General features: G+C 35.7%; 1 protein-coding gene across 1 annotated transcript; it reads left to right on the plus strand.

The window, feature by feature from the left end:
- The first annotated feature begins 5,245 nt into the window (after window positions 1–5,245).
- LOC122302972 (trans-cinnamate:CoA ligase, peroxisomal-like) lies at window positions 5,246–7,394 on the plus strand. The gene is made up of 2 exons (XM_043114466.1): window positions 5,246–5,506; window positions 5,628–7,394. The coding sequence occupies exons 1-2, from the start codon at window positions 5,309–5,311 to the stop codon at window positions 7,176–7,178; spliced, it is 1,749 nt and encodes a 582-aa protein (XP_042970400.1). The 5' UTR covers window positions 5,246–5,308; the 3' UTR covers window positions 7,179–7,394.
- The last annotated feature ends 11,575 nt before the right edge of the window (window positions 7,395–18,969 follow it).

Consider the following 18,969-nt stretch of genomic DNA (forward strand, 5'->3'; position numbering starts at 1 on the left):
AATTAATATTAAAAAATTATATTATAACAATATATTTTTTTTCTACTTTTAATAAAATATTTTATCTTATCTTATCTAAACTGTGTAATCAAACGGAGCCTTAATTTAAGAGTAAGGGATTAGTTCAAACTGAGTTGATCGAGCTGGCGTCGGTGCGAAATGTGTGGAAACATTTGAATAAAAAAAAAATGTCAAAAGGAAGGTAAGTATACAAACATGTGAGGGTTAAAAGTTAGTAGGATGCAAAAAAATAAAAAAAACATGTACGTGAATTGGGTAGTAGACCAGTAGTAAAATGTAGTAAGGGTATTATTAACATCGTGTTTCGCACTCCTTTAGACCAAGCTCTCAACAACTCGGGTCTTCTGTATTGGGCCTACGAACACAAAGAAAACATCGCGAGACAGGCGACGTGGTGGTGGCCGAGAAGTCTTTGATGCCAAAGTCAATCGTATTAGAGTTTACTGCGAGTATGTAGAGAGTTCAAAGAGAATTTATAATACTTAGGAAACATCTTATATACCTGATTTTTGGAGGTCAACTTTCCATTTCCTATATCAGAGGTACATGTCATCTCAATCGTGTCTTAAGTCATATGTTATAAATGCTGCGTGAGCTTCTATCCCATCCGCCTAGTGGCAGGCATGATACGTTAGATCTCACCTCATTCCTTACTTGTTGTCAGAGGATCAAGGGTTTCTCGCATGCACCGTATGCCAACTTGTTCAAACCCTTTGAAGCTAGGTGGCATATGGGGAACCAGGGCGGTGTGTCCCTTATTCCTCTTCCTTAAGGGTAAGGGGTTTTTTGTTGGCTGAGGGTTGCCTACTCAGCTCGGACTTCTTACATTTAGGTTTGCACTCATGGCCTCATACCCGAGAGAGAAAGACCCCTAACATATATCATTACCTATATAAAATTATCAGCCTGATCATATTTAAATAAATTATCGTTTGTTTGTTCAAACTTAAAAGAAATGTATGTATTAAGGGTGGCACTACAGCTATTGCGGGTAGCTCTTGCTAGTTCTATTTACATATTTCTTTGGTTTCTTTTTTACATGTATTTTTTGAACAACTTTAAATATATATATATATATTTTTAAAAAAAATCATAACATTATTAAAAAAAAAAAAAACACTTCTTTCATGACGAAGTAAAAAATATATATATATATTAAAAAAACTCTCTACGATAGCTTCCAGTGAGAACTAGTGAACTACCAGCGGTGATTTGTACTTTTTCTTGCATAATTAACTCGTGATTCTTCTTCCCTGCTTAATTTACTAAAAATGTGGAATGCGTGGAAAGGCATTTTAAACACAATACAGACGGCCCTATGTACTTTTGAAATGAAATACACACCACAAGCAATGAATGGTCAACAGTTGAGATTTTATTTATTTTCTTGGATTTTGATTCTGGCCAGACCAGAGTTGAGCTGCTATCCATAATTTAATAGTACAATGTACTCGCCCTTCACGGACAAACAACTTAAAATAAAGAAAAAATAATAATATATTAATTAATAATCATGTTTTTGTATTAGGTAACACGACGCATGAAGTATTACTTTCTCATTAAATCTCTTAGATTTATATCTATATATATATATATATGGTAACAAAGATATCATTTTATATTAAAAAAATTTTATTCCTAAGCTTATTTATGGACACATCAATCATATTACCGATCTGAAAATTTGACATGTGTCACCTGATGAGGACGTGAAAATATACATTTCTCTTTAAGATCATCGGTAATGGACTGGCTACAGTTAAATTTTAAGTCAAATTTGGCGAATTAAGTATTTTTTAAGTCTGAGAGTAAAAAGAAAAATTCAGTTCCATTCTCTCTCCCCACTTTTGTGATGAGTTGGTACTTGTACGAACTTGATTTGAAGCTGCAAAGAGGACAAGCTATTGGTGGTTGAAATTGGTTTTCTCGGGTCGGAAGCAATTGACCTTTCTGTTTATGTGGTTCACGAGGAAGGGAGGAGTGATGACTCAAGAGCTTCAAGATTTTTTCTTTGTGAAATGCGTAGAAACACAACAATTATTGGTTGTTGGGGGCAAAAAAATAATTTCATTTTATAAAAATATTATTATCTCTAAATAATATTGTAAAATCTGACGTGGATCATTATTCTTGATAACAAAACGTGAGTTCAAGTTCTTAGAAACTCATTGAAGACCTGACCACTTACCAGACCCGACCTCTTATTATTTGTCTAGTTGAGTTATTGGATTATATTGAATCAATTTAATTTAATTTAATTTTAAATTAAATTTAATATCAAAACACATAATTATCAAATTATTAAATTTATTTTAATTCAAAATTTTTTACATTAAGATTTATAATTTTTTTAACTCAACATATTTTTACACGTGAGATTTACAATATTTTTTAATTTTTAATATATAGTATTAAAATCATCTTAACATTTAAATATATCTATACTTATTTTAGATAAGATCTACGTAACTCATTACACCATCTCAATTTATTATTATTTATAAAAAAATAAAATTAATTTAATATTTAAATGTAGCCTTGATTTTTCTTTTAATCTATATATAGAGTAGGTGTTGAAATTTTGAAAAAATAAATGATTATATATAACATAAGTATAAAATTTGAAGTCTAGGCCAATCGAAAGCAGTCGGTAGTATCGTCTTGGAAATTGGAAGGCGGTCGGTAGACAACATATGGTAGTCGGGAAAAACAAGGTCGATGCCTTCCGATAAAGTTCTTGGAAATACGCATCTGAATGGAGGAAAACTTTAGGAAGACAGCGACCTCTCGTATTGATATTATTATTATTTTTTTAATCCCTTTTGATTTTGATTTTGATTTTGATTTTTTTTTAATTTTTAGCTATCATATCAGTTTAGTTTGAATCGATGACGACAATATAACAACAGACGTTGCACTAATTAAAAACATTTTCATGTGGTCTTGCCACCTCGACTATGACTAAAATAAAATAATAATAAAAATTGTTTTAAAAAACAAAAAAAACAAAATCAATGGGATATTCGATCTACAGCTAATAATGCGGTCCCCTCTCTATTTGACTTTAATTAGATCCATTTTGGAGTCACCATCATTCTTCAAAACCTTTGGGTGACACAACCCGACAGAACATAGTGTATAAACAGGAAATTGCATGCCATTATAATATGGTTCACATCTTTTAGCAATTTCTTAGAAAAATATAGTTGTGGAAATCAACTTTGTTTGTTTATATTATCCTATCCTCCATTACTCTACTTCTATACAATCTGTACAATTCTCACGGATCTTCTTTTTAAAAAAATGGAATTAATCGTTAAAAAAAATTGTTAATTTTGTAAGTTTCATATTTACTACTTTTTTTAAAAAAAAATAATGCTCAAGACTTACATATTATATTTTAGATACTGACTTTTATAATATATCATATATCAGTTTATTTATTTTTTATCATATTATTTATATATTATATTTGAATATATCATATTCAAATTAGCCGTTTGGAGTGCTCGAGTAAAAAGAAAATTATTTATCATTATCATCTTTATAATTATTTTTTATTATTTTAAAAATTATTTGATGTTATATTAAGAGATGAAGATTTAAAAATAATAATAAATAAAAATACGACATTATTATTCCGTACGTAAAGTTTTTCAACGGTACCCACTAACGAGCTAACCATCGTTTCACAACCTTGTAGCCAAAATGGATCCTGACACTACTACATGCCACTGAATAGATTATTTATTTTTTATTTTTAAATATTTTTTTAAAAATTACAATATTATTCAAAAATGCCTTTTTAATTACTAAATAAAAATAAATAAAGAATCGATGATTACATCGGGGACTCTTTTCTATCCGAAAAAATCTTCTTGTCATCCTCACACTTCACACACCATATTTATTTTAATTTTTTTTTCATTTTTTCTATAATAAATATATAGTGTGTAGATGATAAATAGAATAATTTAATTAGTTTAATAAGAATAAAATAAAATAAAAAATAAATAAAATAAAAAATAATATTTTAATATATAAAATATGTGATGTGGAATGATGTGTATCATTCCTGTTTTTATCCAGTCATAAATGTCGTAGATATAGGTACAATTTTAGTGCAAATTTCTGACGATGTTGAACCACGCGCGATAAAAAGAGGATGGTGCTAGTTGCACCGCTAGTACAACCGTACGAATGTATGGATTGGTTTTTTCTTTTTTAATTATTATTATTTTAAATATATTTTAAATATTTTTAATTACTAAATAAAAATTTAAAAAATAGAATTTTATTAATCATTAAAAATATTTAAACATTAATTTTGAACGATAATATTAAAAGAATTAAGTAGAATTTTCGATAAAAAGATGTCCAATTGGCAATTATTATTCTCAAACTACAATATGTGTTCATGGCTCTTGCAATTGAGAGAGAGACGAGACTCACGAACAGCCGAATACTGTGAATCGTAAGTGCTCAGAAAATGCAGAAAGAAAAAAACAAAGAAGATTAAATGCCCAGAAAGTAGAACGCAGAAACAGTGAGAAAAAATTTAGTGGGATGGAGAAAGTGGGACCGTGCATGGGATCGAGAGGAGTCACGCAGCCCGACAATGTGTAAAGCAATTATATTAATATAGAAAAATCTTACATGTCATCTTCATATTATATTTAATTTTTAAATACGTAATATATAAATAATTAATAAAAAATTTTAATTAATTTTAAAAATATATATAATATAGCTTACACAATGTGTAAGGATGATGAGCAGTTAGCATAACGGGAGTCGGAAGAGGTTGGAATTTTAGACTGTATTTAGTTAGTCAATTTAACTTAACTCAACTTAATTTATCTTATTTAATTATTATAATTTTTTAATTTATAACATAAAATATAATAAATAATTTAACTTTTTTAAATTTTTAAATAATAATAATATTAAAAAATAATATTTTAAATTTTCATTACAACTCAATGCACAATTTTGATGCAACAAGAAATGAAGTGGTCAACAGTAAGTCATAGTCATGTGTTCAAACTTTAAGCTGCTTCCATGAGAGGTTCCTTGTTTATTTCCATGAAAGCTTCAAGTAATTTTCCGTCACTACTCCCCACCTAAAATAAGTGGCCCAACCTTGCACGTCTAAGTGGTTTCTGTACACACTCATCTACCACTATATATACCCCCCACCCCATTCTATGATCTTTCACGTTCCAGCTCTCTCTCTCTCTCTGCGGTAAACCTTCTGCACTAGCAAGTAAGCATCCAAAAAACTTCAATGGATCAGTTACCAAAATGTGGAGCTAATTATGCCCCTCTCTCCCCTATAACTTTCTTAAACAGAGCCTCTAAGTTTTATGCCAATCGTACCTCTGTGATATATGAGCGTACCCGCTTCACATGGCAGCAAACGTACGAGCGTTGCTGCCGCCTTGCTTCCTCTCTCCGTTCCCTTAACATTGTCAAGAACGATGTTGTAAGTTTGCCTTCCTAGCTGCTGGTCATCACGATTCACTTTAATTACCAGCAAAAGCACGTATATTTTATTTTGTCATGACCAAAGAAAACTGATCATCTGTTTGACTTGGTTTGTGCAGGTATCTGTGTTGGCTCCAAACATTCCAGCCATGTATGAGATGCATTTTGCAGTGCCGATGGCAGGGGCTGTGCTCAACACCATTAATATCCGGCTCGATTCTAAAACCATAGCCACCATTCTCCGACACTCTGAAGCCAAGGTCTTCTTTGTGGACTGCCAATACGTGCCCCTGGCACGCGAGGCTCTCCGGTTACTCATGGATCAAACAAAGGATTCTCGGGTACCGGAGTCGTCCATCCCCTTGGTGATTGTCATCGATGACATTGACTCGCCTACAGGCGTCCGCCTAGGCGAGTTGGAGTACGAGCAACTGGTCCACAAGGGCAATCCCAGGTATGTTCCCGGTGACCTCGAGGATGAGTGGGATCCGATTGCTCTGAATTATACGTCAGGAACAACATCAGAACCCAAAGGAGTGGTGTACAGCCACAGAGGAGCTTTCCTTAGCACCCTGAGCCTAGTTCTCGGGTGGGAAATGGGAAGCGAACCTGTCTATCTGTGGACGCTTCCCATGTTCCATTGCAACGGGTGGACCTTTACTTGGGGCATCGCCGCCCGCGGCGGCACCAACGTGTGCCTGCGCAACACTGCAGCCTCAGACATCTATCGGAGCATCGCCATGCACAAGGTCACACACATGTGCTGTGCACCCATCATTTTCAACGTCCTCCTTCAGGCAGAACCGAAGGAACGAGGCCAGAAGATAACGCCTCCAGTCCAAATACTCACCGGAGGAGCGCCCCCGCCGGCAGCCCTGCTTGAAAAAATCGAGCCGCTTGGATTCCACGTCACCCATGCTTATGGCCTGACAGAAGCAACCGGACCGGCACTCGTGTGCGAATGGCAGGCCAAATGGAATCAACTGCCGCGCGATGATCAGGCCAAATTCAAGGCACGGCAAGGTATATCCATACTAACGTTGGCTGACGTTGACGTAAAGGATTTGAAAACCATGGCCAGTGTGCCCCACGATGGCAAAACTATGGGGGAGATAGTCCTGCGTGGGAGCAGCATCATGAAGGGCTACTTCAAGGACCCAAAAGCCACATCCAAAGCGTTCAAGGATGGCTGGTTCTTAACAGGAGATGTAGGGGTTGTACATCCAGATGGGTATCTGGAAATCAAGGACAGGTCCAAGGACGTGATCATATCTGGAGGTGAAAACGTCAGCAGCGTCGAAGTGGAGTCGGTACTGTATAAGCACCCAAGAGTGCTGGAAGCCGCGGTGGTGGCAATGCCGCACCCTCACTGGGGAGAGAGCCCCTGCGCTTTTGTCACCCTCAGTAAGAACTCCGCCGTCGGAACCGACGTCGACGTGAGTGAGGCAGAGATAATCTCCTATTGCAGGAAAAATCTTCCCCATTTCACGGTTCCAAAGAAAGTGATATTCTTGGCCGAGCTGCCAAAGAACTCAACAGGAAAGATTCTGAAAAACGAACTGAGGGTTAAAGCAAAGCACTTCGTTGTCTCCGATAATCATTCCGAAAAGTCCAATATCCAAGCCCCTCAGTATGGCGAGCAGATTCTGCAGGCCTTATCCCGTCTCTGAAAGCTTCCCGATATCTCGGAACAAGGATGTACAGTATGGTTGATAATCATGAATATTATTACTACTATTGTTTTAAGTTAATGTACGTACGTGGGCGAGAATGGGCAGTTTGGAGAGATATCTCGAGAGAGAGAGATCAGAGAGAGAGAGAGAGAGGTAATTATTACATATATAATGAAAATTTGCAGTTTAATCTGTTTTCCCATTTACTGGAAATTTAGCCAATTAATGTTGAATTATTCTCTGATTATGTTCAGCTTTTGCTCGAGCTAGCTAGCTGCAACGCAAAAGAGATATATATATATAGGAGGAACGTATATACTCAAAAACAATGAAGAAGATTGTTATATAAAATGGTCATCCACTTTTATCATTCAGGAGTTCAATAATGGAGTTGGGTTAATGGATATGACGCAAATGGGAAGGCCTGCTTACGAGCTAAAGATGACTGGATTTCCATAAAGGGAAATGCTTATCCGTACGGGGATAAGCATTTTTTGAATAATTAATAAAATATTTTTAATAAATTCATGATTTTTAATTATTTTTTGAAAATTTTTAATAAGCTTAAAAATATATTTGAAAAAAGTAAAGACAAAAAAAAAAAAAAATTGGAGTAGCACCACCCTTTCATAAAACATAAGGTGGCAGAGTGTAATGCAGTGACAAAGTACCGAAGCGTGCTCGATCCTATTCGGAAAGAGTAAAGCCCCATGCCGCTTGGCTACCGATCAAAATTTTATTTTATTTTTTATTCAGCGATTACGGAAATAATTTTAAACGTATTGGTGTATTTTTTTATTTTTAAAAATATTTAAATATATTTAAAAATTGTGAAAAAAAAACAAGTCTTTTATAAAAGGTGGCACGCTAAACGATAAATGCTAGGTAGAATAGTGTAGGGGTGCTACCCGCACCATACGGTGTGGGGTAGATCCCCCCGGCCCCCCGCCCCCGCATGGGGCGGATGGGGTAAATCTCCCCCGGCCCCCACCCCCGGTGTGCAGGGGTGGGGTACCCCGTCCCGCATGACGGGGTACGGGGTGGGGGGGCAATCCGTCTGGCCCCCGCACCTCCCACCTGGGCCTTGGGCCCAGGTGCATCTTCTGGGCCATTTTGGGCCCAGAGATCGTTTCTGGGCCCAAAATGGCCCAGAAATTGCTATTTTTGGCCAAAAAAAAAAAACTTGTAGGCCATTTCCATTTTTCAGCCCATAAAATTATAAATAAAAAGGAAAAAAAAAAGTTAAAAAACCAGATTTAAAAAAAAAATGTTATGAATGGTAATTGATTTTATGGCTAATAAAAGTTACTAGTCTAAGAGTCTAATACGTAATAAACTAATAATAATAACTAAGCTATTACAAAATTGAAAGGCTAAACAATTACAAAATTACAAACATAAAAATGTCCAAGGGACATTGTATCAACATTACAAATTATTGAATACAAAATTTGAACAAATAATTAAAAAATAAATATTCTAAAGAGGCTTGTCAGCTGTGGCTTGTCTTTGAGTCAAGGGGTGTGACAGTTGGGGCGGCCCGGGCTTCAGCACATTTTTATGTTGCAGAGGTGCTAGACGTCTCATGTGTTACTACAAAAATTAATATTAAAATTAATAACGATGAAATGGAAATGAATATAAATAAATTAAAATAATAGAATAAAAAAAATTTACCAGGTGGTCCAAATCCAGACTGATCACCACTCTCATTGGTCTCCTTAAAATCTAAAATATCCGGAACATGAATATCATTTCCTATCGTCCAACTCTGTGTGCATATCAATACCTCTACAGTTGTAGGAGACAATGAACTACGGAAAGGATCCAATATACGACTTCCGGTACTAAAGGCTGACTCTGAGGCAACGGTGCTAATAGGGATGGCCAAAATACAGCGGGCAATCTCAGAAATGATGGGATATTTCTTTGAGGCATTCTTCCACCATCCTAATATATCGAAATGATCATTATCATCTTGGACCATATCCGCTGACAAATAGTTGTCTAACTCAGAAACGACCTCCTTAGATTGATAGACTAGTGTGGGATTCTGTGCGAAGGTCTTAGTCCACGGCATTCTGCACTTCTTTGTAGGAGGCCCGGTGACGGTGTCTATAGAAGGCGTTGGGGTCGGTTTATGTGTCTTTGATGTAGTACCACCCTTAATTGCCATAAACTCGTCATACAATTTTTTCAGGGTCTCTCGGGCCAATTCACCAATAATTTCAGTCCATACCTGATCGTGAACAAGTCCCAACCCATATAACAAGCTTGAAACTTTCAGACGGGGATCAAGAATAACAGCCACATATAAGAAAATATTCATTCTAGTCAAATCTCCCCAATACTTGTCATATTTTAGCATCATGCTCACTGTCATCCCCCTCATCCTTTCATTGGAACCCCTACGCATATCTTCTAATTCTTCTTTTACCCAACATATTTGTTGACAAAACCCATGGGATGTAGGGTACAAAGAACCAGATATATTCAATGTGACATCATAAAATAATCCAAGAAAATCAACGAAAGTAGAAACTACCACCCAATCATCATCATTAGGCTTTCGTGATCCACCGTGCTCATCAAAGTATTTGACATATTGGATGTTTTCATCACCCAATAATTGAAAGGCTGCCTTATATTCTTGGGCCGCCTCCAACATCAAGAAGGTTGAGTTCCATCTGGTAGGCACATCAGTACAAAGACCCTTCTTCGATATTATGCCCGCAGCCTTTGCAGCAACTTTGAATTTCTCCAATCTAAAAGGAGAAGACCTCACCCATTTCACAGCCATTCTAACTCGTGCAACCGAGTCATCAACATCTTTCAACCCCTCAGTCACAATTAAATTCAAAATATGTGCAGCACATCTAACATGCAAGTATTCACCACCTAAGAATGTCTTATTTGCATCTTTAAGATAATTCTTTAGATACCCCAATGTGACATCATTAGACGACGCATTATCAACTGACACAGACAAAACTTTTTCCAACCCCCACTCCTTTATTGCGGCCTCCAAGGCCTTCCCAATCATCTCACCCTTATGATCAGTTATTTGACAAAATTTAATAATTTTTTTGTGCAGAACCCAATCAGCATCAACAAAATGCACAGTCAACGACATGTTATTCATATTTTGGATTGAAGTCCAAGTATCGGTAGTGAGGCAAACTACCAAACCTGCCAATTGGCCCTTCAAAACATCTTTGTCACGGAGGTACATCTTCTTAATATCTTTTGCCACAGTGTGACGAGAAGGAAATACAAATCTCGGTTCCAACTCTTGGACAAACTCTTGGAACCCTTTACCCTCCACAAACTGAAAAGGCAGCTCATCCATGACAATCATACAAGCTAACTTTCTTCTACACTCATCGGGGTTATACTTCGTATATCCCTTCAATGTTGGCCCCTCGGCCCCACTACTCCCATCCGCCATTTTAAAATCTAGTCTAAATTGACCTTTCTCTACTAAGGATTTTAAAATTGGACTCTTCTTGCATTGTTCCTCTAGATGGACCTTCAGCTAGGATGTACCATGTTTCCTATAGTGACATCCATACATTTTCCCACAGTGATTACATTTAGCTTGTGGGTTGTTGGGGTCACCACCCTCTAGTTTGGTAAAGTGTTGCCAAACTATGGATACAGGTTTCTTGCCCTGTGTGGGCTTCGGAGCAGGGCAAGGTGTACTCGTTATAGGGGTAGGAGTAGGGTTAGTTTCTGGGGTAGGGGTGTTGGCTGGGGAAGGCGAACTATCACTTAGGGGTGTACATAAAACCGATAAACCGCCCCAGACCGACCGGAACCGACCTCAGGACGCCGGAATCGGCCAAGAACCGGTCGGCGGTCGAGGGAAATTTTCATGAACCGACATCGGTCGGTTCGGCGTGCGGTTCAGGTCTAAATAAACCGAGAAACCGGCCGACCATTTAAGTTATATTTTTTTTCATTTTTATACATATAAAACGACGCCGTTTGGCTTAAGCCAAACGGCGCCGTTTGTAATTAGGGTAAAATACCCCCCCAACCTTTCGACTTTCTATTTCCGTCTCCCCTTCCCAGTTTCTGAAAACAGAAACCCCCCCCCCCCCTCTGTCTCCCCTTCTCGGCTTCTGGTTCTCCCGGCGTTTGGCTCTCTTCCGGTCACTGCTCAGCAGTCAGCTCCCTGCGTCTGGCCCTCTCTCGGTGTCCCAGCCTCTGCTCGACGGCGCGACGCGGACGCACCTTCCGGCTTCCTCTATCGGGGTAAGTACTAAGTAATGTAAGTTTATTTATTTTTAGTGTTTATTTTGCATATTTTGCATCGGACATTAGTGTTTATTGTTCAATCTCGAAGATCAATTAGTGTTTATTTTTTTAGATTAATGTTTATTTTTAGTGTTTATTTTGCATCGGACAGTAATAGAAATCCTTAGTGTTCCAACTTTTGTTCAATCTCGAAGATCAATTAGTGTTTATTTTTTGAGATTAATGTTTATTTTTAGTGTTTATTTTGCATCGGACAGTAATATATATTTTTTGTGTTCCAAATTTTTTGTATTTTGTATCGGACATGTTAGGATCTTGTTGTTTATTGAGTAAAGCAGCATAGTAATTAACAAAAGTGTGCATAATTTTTTATTAATGAAATGAAGCATAATTTTTTAACATTGATAAAAACAAAACAAAAAGTGAATGAACCTGTATATATTATTTTGTTATCTCTCAGTAAATGATATATTATAAAAACAAAACAAAACAATAATTAGTTTCTCTCAGTTATCTCTAATTGCATGAACCTGTATATATTATTTTGTCGGTGCCGTGAATGATCTTGATAATGTTTCTCTCACTTCTCAGTTATCTCTAGTTAGATGGATTCCTCATCAACTCCAATTGATCTTGATAATGATTCCCAAACCGTTGGATTTGGAGAGACCCAAACACCAAAACTTTCAAGTGCCCCTACTAGTACTTGTCCACTTCCTAGGAAACGGAAGGGGAAGGACCCGTCAGTTGTTTGGGATCATTTTACTAAAGTTGAGGGTTGTCCCGTAGATGATCCGAAGGCTAAGTGTAACTATTGTGGCAAGATTTATGCTTGCCACTCAAAGAGAAATGGGACTTCAACTATGCAAAACCACTTATCTGCATGTCCAAGAAATCCTCATAAACGCGGGCCTCTAGATAGATATCAACAAACATTGGCGGGTGAGGAAGTTGGAGAGAGTGATAGTAGCGTGGTAAGAAATCTTATAACCCACAAATATAGTGAAGATGCAGTGAGGTTGGCCATTGCGGAAATGGTAATTATTGATGAATTGCCATTTAGAATTGTTGAAGGACAAGGATTTAAGAAGTTGGTTTGGTTACTTGAACCAAAATTTAAAGTGCCATGCCGTGTTACAGTTGCAAGAAACTGTATGAAATTGTTTACATCTGAAAAGGCCAAGCTTAGAAAGTTGTTTAAAGACGGGGAGATGAGAGTTTCATTGACTACTGATACATGGACATCGATACAAAATTTGAATTATATGTGCCTAACTGCCCATTTCATTGATAATGATTGGAAGTTAAAAAAAAAAATCATTAATTTTTGTTTGATCCCTAATCATCGAGGGGATACAATTGGAAAATATATTGAATCGTGCCTCCTTGATTGGGGCATTGATAAGATATTTACTGTGACTGTTGATAATGCTAGCTCAAATGATACTGCAATTTCTTACTTGAAGCATTTTTTGACGGGGAATGTGTTCGGTGGGAAGTACATGCACTTGAGATGTTGTGCTCACATTTTAAATCTTGTCGTGAATGAGGGTTTGAATGAGTGTAATGACGCCATCACAATGGTTAGAAATGCAGTTAGATATGTGCGTTCCTCCCCTGCTAGATTAGACAAGTTTAAGAAGTGTGCAGAAAAAGAAAAAATTGATTGTAAAAAATTGTTGTGTCTTGATGTGCAAACCCGATGGAATTCAACTTACATGATGTTGGATGCGGCTGAGAAATTTGAAAAGGCTTTTAGGCGGCTGGAGAGTGAGGATTACAATTTTCTATCTTACTTTAATGAGGGACACATAGGGCCTCCTAGAGCTGATGAGTGGGAGACAGTGCGGGTTTTTGTGAAATTTTTGAAGATGTTCTATGATGCCACTTGTCGCTTTTCTGGGTCCCTTCATGTCACGGCAAATACAAGTTTTGTGGAGATTTGCATGCTCCAAAAAGAATTGGTTAGGCTCAGTCACAGTTCTAATAGTTGTTTGATGAACATGGCCATAAGCATGAGAACGAAATATGATAAGTATTGGGGTTCATTGGATAAGCTGAACTTGTTGTTGTTGGTTGCCGTTGTGCTTGATCCTCGAAATAAGTTAGGCCTTCTCACCCGCAACTTGAGAAAAATTTATGATGAGACTCGAGTATTACATTTGGTGTCTAGTGTGAGACAGTTACTATTCGACTTATACGATGAGTACAATGCTACATTTGGTTCTACTTTGAGTAGCCGAGAACATGTGCCCGTCTCGACATCTATACCCTCAATAGAAAGTGAAGAAGAGTCACAATTGTATATGGATTGGTATGAGCCAGATAACGAGATTGAATCAACTGCTACTAAAACAGAGGTGGACCGATATTTATCAGATGGTTGTGAGGCACTCAGTTCATCTTTTGATTTGTTGATCTGGTGGAGACAGAATGAGGTTAATTATCCTATACTTGCAAGGATTGCACGAGATTTGTTAGCCATGCCTGTTTCCACTGTTGCTTCAGAGTCAGCATTTAGTACAGGAGGGCGTGTACTTGATCAGTTTCGAAGTTCATTGGCTCCGAAAACAGTTGAGGCACTTATTTGTACTCAAAATTGGTTACGACATCCGTCGGCGCCAATTGATCTTCGAGAGGCCATGGATAATGTGGAGAGCTTTGTAGTAGAATCTGGTAATGTATTCATTCAATATTAATTTATTTTTATAATTTAATTTCATTTATTTATTGATTATCCAAATTTATTAAAATTTGATGTTTAACTTTAATCTTAATTTGTTTTTTCATATTTATATAGAAATGGGAGCACAATCAGGCGTCACAACTATTGAAGATTGAAGACTTTTTGAATATGGAATGAAGAATTAAAGATCCAAGATTTTAATGTTTAATTTGTGTTAGTTGCTTGTTTATTGCTTAAAACAATTTGTGTTGGTTTGTATTTGTATTAAACATCTACTCATTTAATGGATACTTTTATTGATTACTAAGTAGTTAGTTATTAACTAACTTATTAGATTTTAAAGTATTATTTAGTAATTATAACTTACTAGTTACTATTATTAGTTTCTAAAACAATATTAGTTTTATTGTTTTAAACTACTAATGAATTTTAAAAATACAAGAATAAAAATTTAAAATATTGTGAATATTGACTAATAAATTCAGTGATTCACTACATTGAGTAGAAAAAGCCCAATAATGAGCAAAAAAAGCCTTCTGAAATGGGCCTAAAAGAGGCCCAAAAGAGTGGCCCAAACCGGCCCAAACCGGTGAACCGACCGTGAACCGACCGGAATCGGTTCCGGCTGGTTCCAGCCCCTTGAACGGTCGGTTCTCGGTCGGCAAAGTTGAAGGAAAGCGTCTGGTCGGTCGGCGTCGGTTCGGTCCTTTACCAAACCGAAAATGTCGGTTTTCAGGCCTACTATCACTGAAATCCGAAGACATTCCTGGTTCTCCAACAAAAAATGATAAAAATAAAATTCAAAGTGCAATCCAACACAATCAGGGCAAAAATGCATACAAACAGAACAAGTCAAACAGAATATTATTCTATTTCTCAATCTTTTTGGCTTTTCAATATATATATTTTGTGCTCCTTAATTTCTTAATTCCCAATACCTTTTGCATTTTTATTATTAGTACCATAATACATGAAATATCAACATCTTGTACTTAATTAGGAAAACATTTTCCCTTTCCTTTTTATAATGAAGTTGTGCTCTGGTTTCTCAATATTAGGTATTTGCATGTTAAAAGATTCTTCTAGTATTATTATTCTTAATTATAGATAATAATATGATCTGGTAAATTTCTCCAAAATTAACTAATGTATAGCAATAGTGCAGATAACTCCAAGAACCCGAAAGGCTAATCTTAAAATACATAAAATAAAGCTCTATAGACCACTTGCCACAAACTAATCCATTGTCTAGCTTTGCTTACATGTGAGCACAAAATGATTTTCAAAACCGATAAAATCCAATACTTCTAATTTAAATAACTCAAAAAACCCAAAAGTCTAATCTTTAAATACGCGAAAGTAAAGTTTTAGATGTGGATACCTAATTTAAAAATTATATTTTATATAAAAATTTAAGAAAATTATAATAATTAGATAAGATAAGTTGAGATCAACTCTAAATCTAAAAGAGAACTAAAGGTAACTTGTCATAATTAGTCCTTTGTATTTATAACAAAAGAATAAAAAAATAAAAATCCTTTGTATTTATACATGTGAGTAGAAAATGAACTTCAAAATCCTACAAAATCCATGGTCTTTATTTTTCGAGAAAAAATTTTGTCTATGATCCATCCAAAGAAAAAATTTTCAGTAGAAATGAGCTTTTATTTTATTTTGATTTTGTTTTTACCCAAAAAATAAATTATCAAAACTTATTTATCATTAACTATTTTGAGATTTATCGTTTCTAGTCCTTACTATATTAATTATTATTTTAATTTTCTTAGGTATCAAAAATGCAATGGATCTATAATATTATATCTCGTTAAATGCAATGGAAATATTGAATTTAATTGTTACATTTCTAAAGGGTTTCAATTTTTTAATAGTTTACAAACTAGTTTCTAAACCCATAAAAAAATTAGGGTTTCGGATTGGAACCCCACAATCCGAAACCCTATTTCAAATTTAGGGGTTTCAATAGTTGAAACCCCTAAATCAAATTGAAACCCTAATTTGATTTAGGGCCCCAATCCGAAACCCTAACCCCTAAATCAAATTAGGGTTTCGGATTGGAACCCTAATTTAATTTAGGGTCCCAATCTGAAACCCTAACCCCTAAATTGATTTAGGGGTTTTATGATTTGAAACCCCTAAATCAATTTAGGGTCCGAAGTTCAATGAAATTTACAAAAAAAAAAAAACAATCCATTGAATCCACAGCACACAATTCACAAATCTCATCCTCCATCTCCGATTCAACCCCATCCTACCTCCAATCTCCGATCAAAACTAAATAAAAAATAAAAAATAAAAACTCAACGGAGAAAATCAAAAGAGGAGGAGAAATGTTACCGTGCAGCGTGCGTTCGGCGTCGTGCGAGAGAGAGGGAGGATGGAATACGTGCGGCGGCCGAACTGGTTGCCGGTGGGAGGAGGGAACACCGAACACGGGGGCTAGGCAAAAGGGATTAGGCCGAAGAGGGAGGAAGGAACTCGGGAGGGGAGGGGAATCAGGGGATCGGGTCGAGGGGGAGGGTGGGTGGGGTTATGGGTTAGGGTTATTGAAACGGCGCCGTTTTGTGGTTAACAAAACGACGCCGTTTCAATTAGTGGGTTAATAATAAAACCCACTAACTGAAATGGCGCCGTTTTATCCACCACAAAACGACGCCGTTTCTCTTAGATATCCGGTTATATATATATACTATATGCGAGGCGGGGGAAAAACGGACCGGGGGGGGTCCGTTTCCGTCCCCCGCCTCCGCTGAGGGTTGCCATACGGTCCGGGGGCCCCCGCCCCGCCCTATGCGGGGGCGGGGCAGCGGGTTCCGGGGCCCCGCTGCCCACCCCTAGAATAGTGGCCTCACCAGACATTTACCATGAAATGTATAAGTAATATATAATTTTTTTAAAATAAATAAATAAATATGATTTATATAAAAAATTAATTAATTTTTTAATAATAAATTTTATTATTTTCTAAAATAATTGTACGACACTTACCTATTTTATAATTGTAAATAACATTTCTCATCCCGCACCCCGTACTTCAAAAACAACGTATCTAAGTTGATGAACGAGATGAAATAGAATTAAGTAAATAGTAATAAAATGATTTATAAATAATAGTAAAATAGTTTGAATTAAAATATTTTATTAAATTTTAAAAAATGATAAAGAAAAAAATGATATTTATAATTTTAGAGTATGTAAGTCTTGCATACTTTATTTAAAAAAAAGTTGGTAAATTTGGGATACATGTAAAAAAATTATTTTTTTTTAATAGTGGATCATATATTTTTTTCAAATGAGTGTGCAAGACTTGTACTTTAATTTTTATGATTATATCTAACATTACTTGAAAGGAAAAAATTGAATAAAAATATTATAAAATTAAAATATTATTAAAATATAACGTTTTAATATTATTTTTTTTAAAAATTCAAAAATTTTGTATTATTTTCTATATTTTATTTGAAACTTTAGAAAATTTAAAATAATTAGGTAATGTTTATGTGGAACGGTATGCATAAAGGTTTACCTTTTGACTAGAATATTTTGAGTTTGAATATAGCTATGGCATCTAGGTGTGAATGTTGTAAAATGGCTACTTACGAGACTTTGGATCATTCGCTTCTTTTGGGTGAACTTTCTACTTTTGTTTAGGGCTTTTTTGAGTCAGTTTTGGGTCTGAATTGCCGGCCAAATTGTACTTGCGGTGATATAATCGTGAAGTGTGTAAGTGCTGCGTAATCTTTTTAAAAAAAATTAAATTTATTATTAAAAGAGTAAATTTTTTTTATGTAGATTTCATATTTATTTATTTTTTTTAAAAAGATTATGCGATACTTATACAATATACAACTATAAATATAATTTCTCGTGTAGAATAAAACTTTAGACATAGGAACATCATCAAATAAGATTGAGGAACAACATGTTTTATTCTGGAGATGAAAAGATTAATCACTTCTGAGAAAAGAATAATGATATTCATAAATTGTAAATTTTACATATTTACCCTTTATGTAAAATAACATTGTATAAGTTTATGGGTGGCGCTACAGCCATCGAGAAAGGAATTCTTTCGACAAGTGCATTTCTTTCTTTCTTTTGATGTATTTTTTTAATCGTTTTAAAAATTTAAGAAAAATTTACAATATCATTAAAAAATACTTTTTTAATTACTAAGTTAAAACAATGTCAGTACCCATTATTGAGACACTTGCCATTTTCCTAAGTTTATTATGCCTCTTTGAGATAATTAGGTAGTTTAATTATTTTTTATTTTTTCCAGTTGATTGTAGTTGGAAGTCACTCCACCATTTTATAACCTCTCTTTCATTGAGATTAGAGATTAACTGGATTCAAAATCTGATAGATAATAAACTACCGATCCTAAGCCATCTCTTCTTGTAGACAACAACTATATACAAAGGCCCTCGTTCTCTTTCAAGGTGAAAACAACTCTTACCACCATTTCGGTATAAACTCTACTTCTCCAGCGTTTTTCTCTAGTTTTTCCCCCCATAGCATCGAAAAAGTGCTGATCTACTATCTGTTGGCCACCAAAGACCGCCATGCACCCAACCATCAGATTCTCTAGTTAATGATCTACTAGATAGTAGAAGAAAACTGTCCAAAAGAGTAGCACGTGTCTCACGTACAGTTCATACCGTACTTGAGATTCACGTGCAGCGCCATCGGAGTCAGTGGCTTTAGATCTTTTAGATTCGACCTTTACTTTAATGTCATCAGTGGCATGTGAGATACATGCACCTTTACAACTAGTTATTGTCTCTCGCCGGCGATTCGACTCATTTTCTGGTTATTACTTTT

Source organism: Carya illinoinensis, chromosome 3 (genome assembly GCF_018687715.1).
Source record: "Carya illinoinensis cultivar Pawnee chromosome 3, C.illinoinensisPawnee_v1, whole genome shotgun sequence".
NCBI classification, from domain to species: Eukaryota; Viridiplantae; Streptophyta; class Magnoliopsida; order Fagales; family Juglandaceae; genus Carya; species Carya illinoinensis.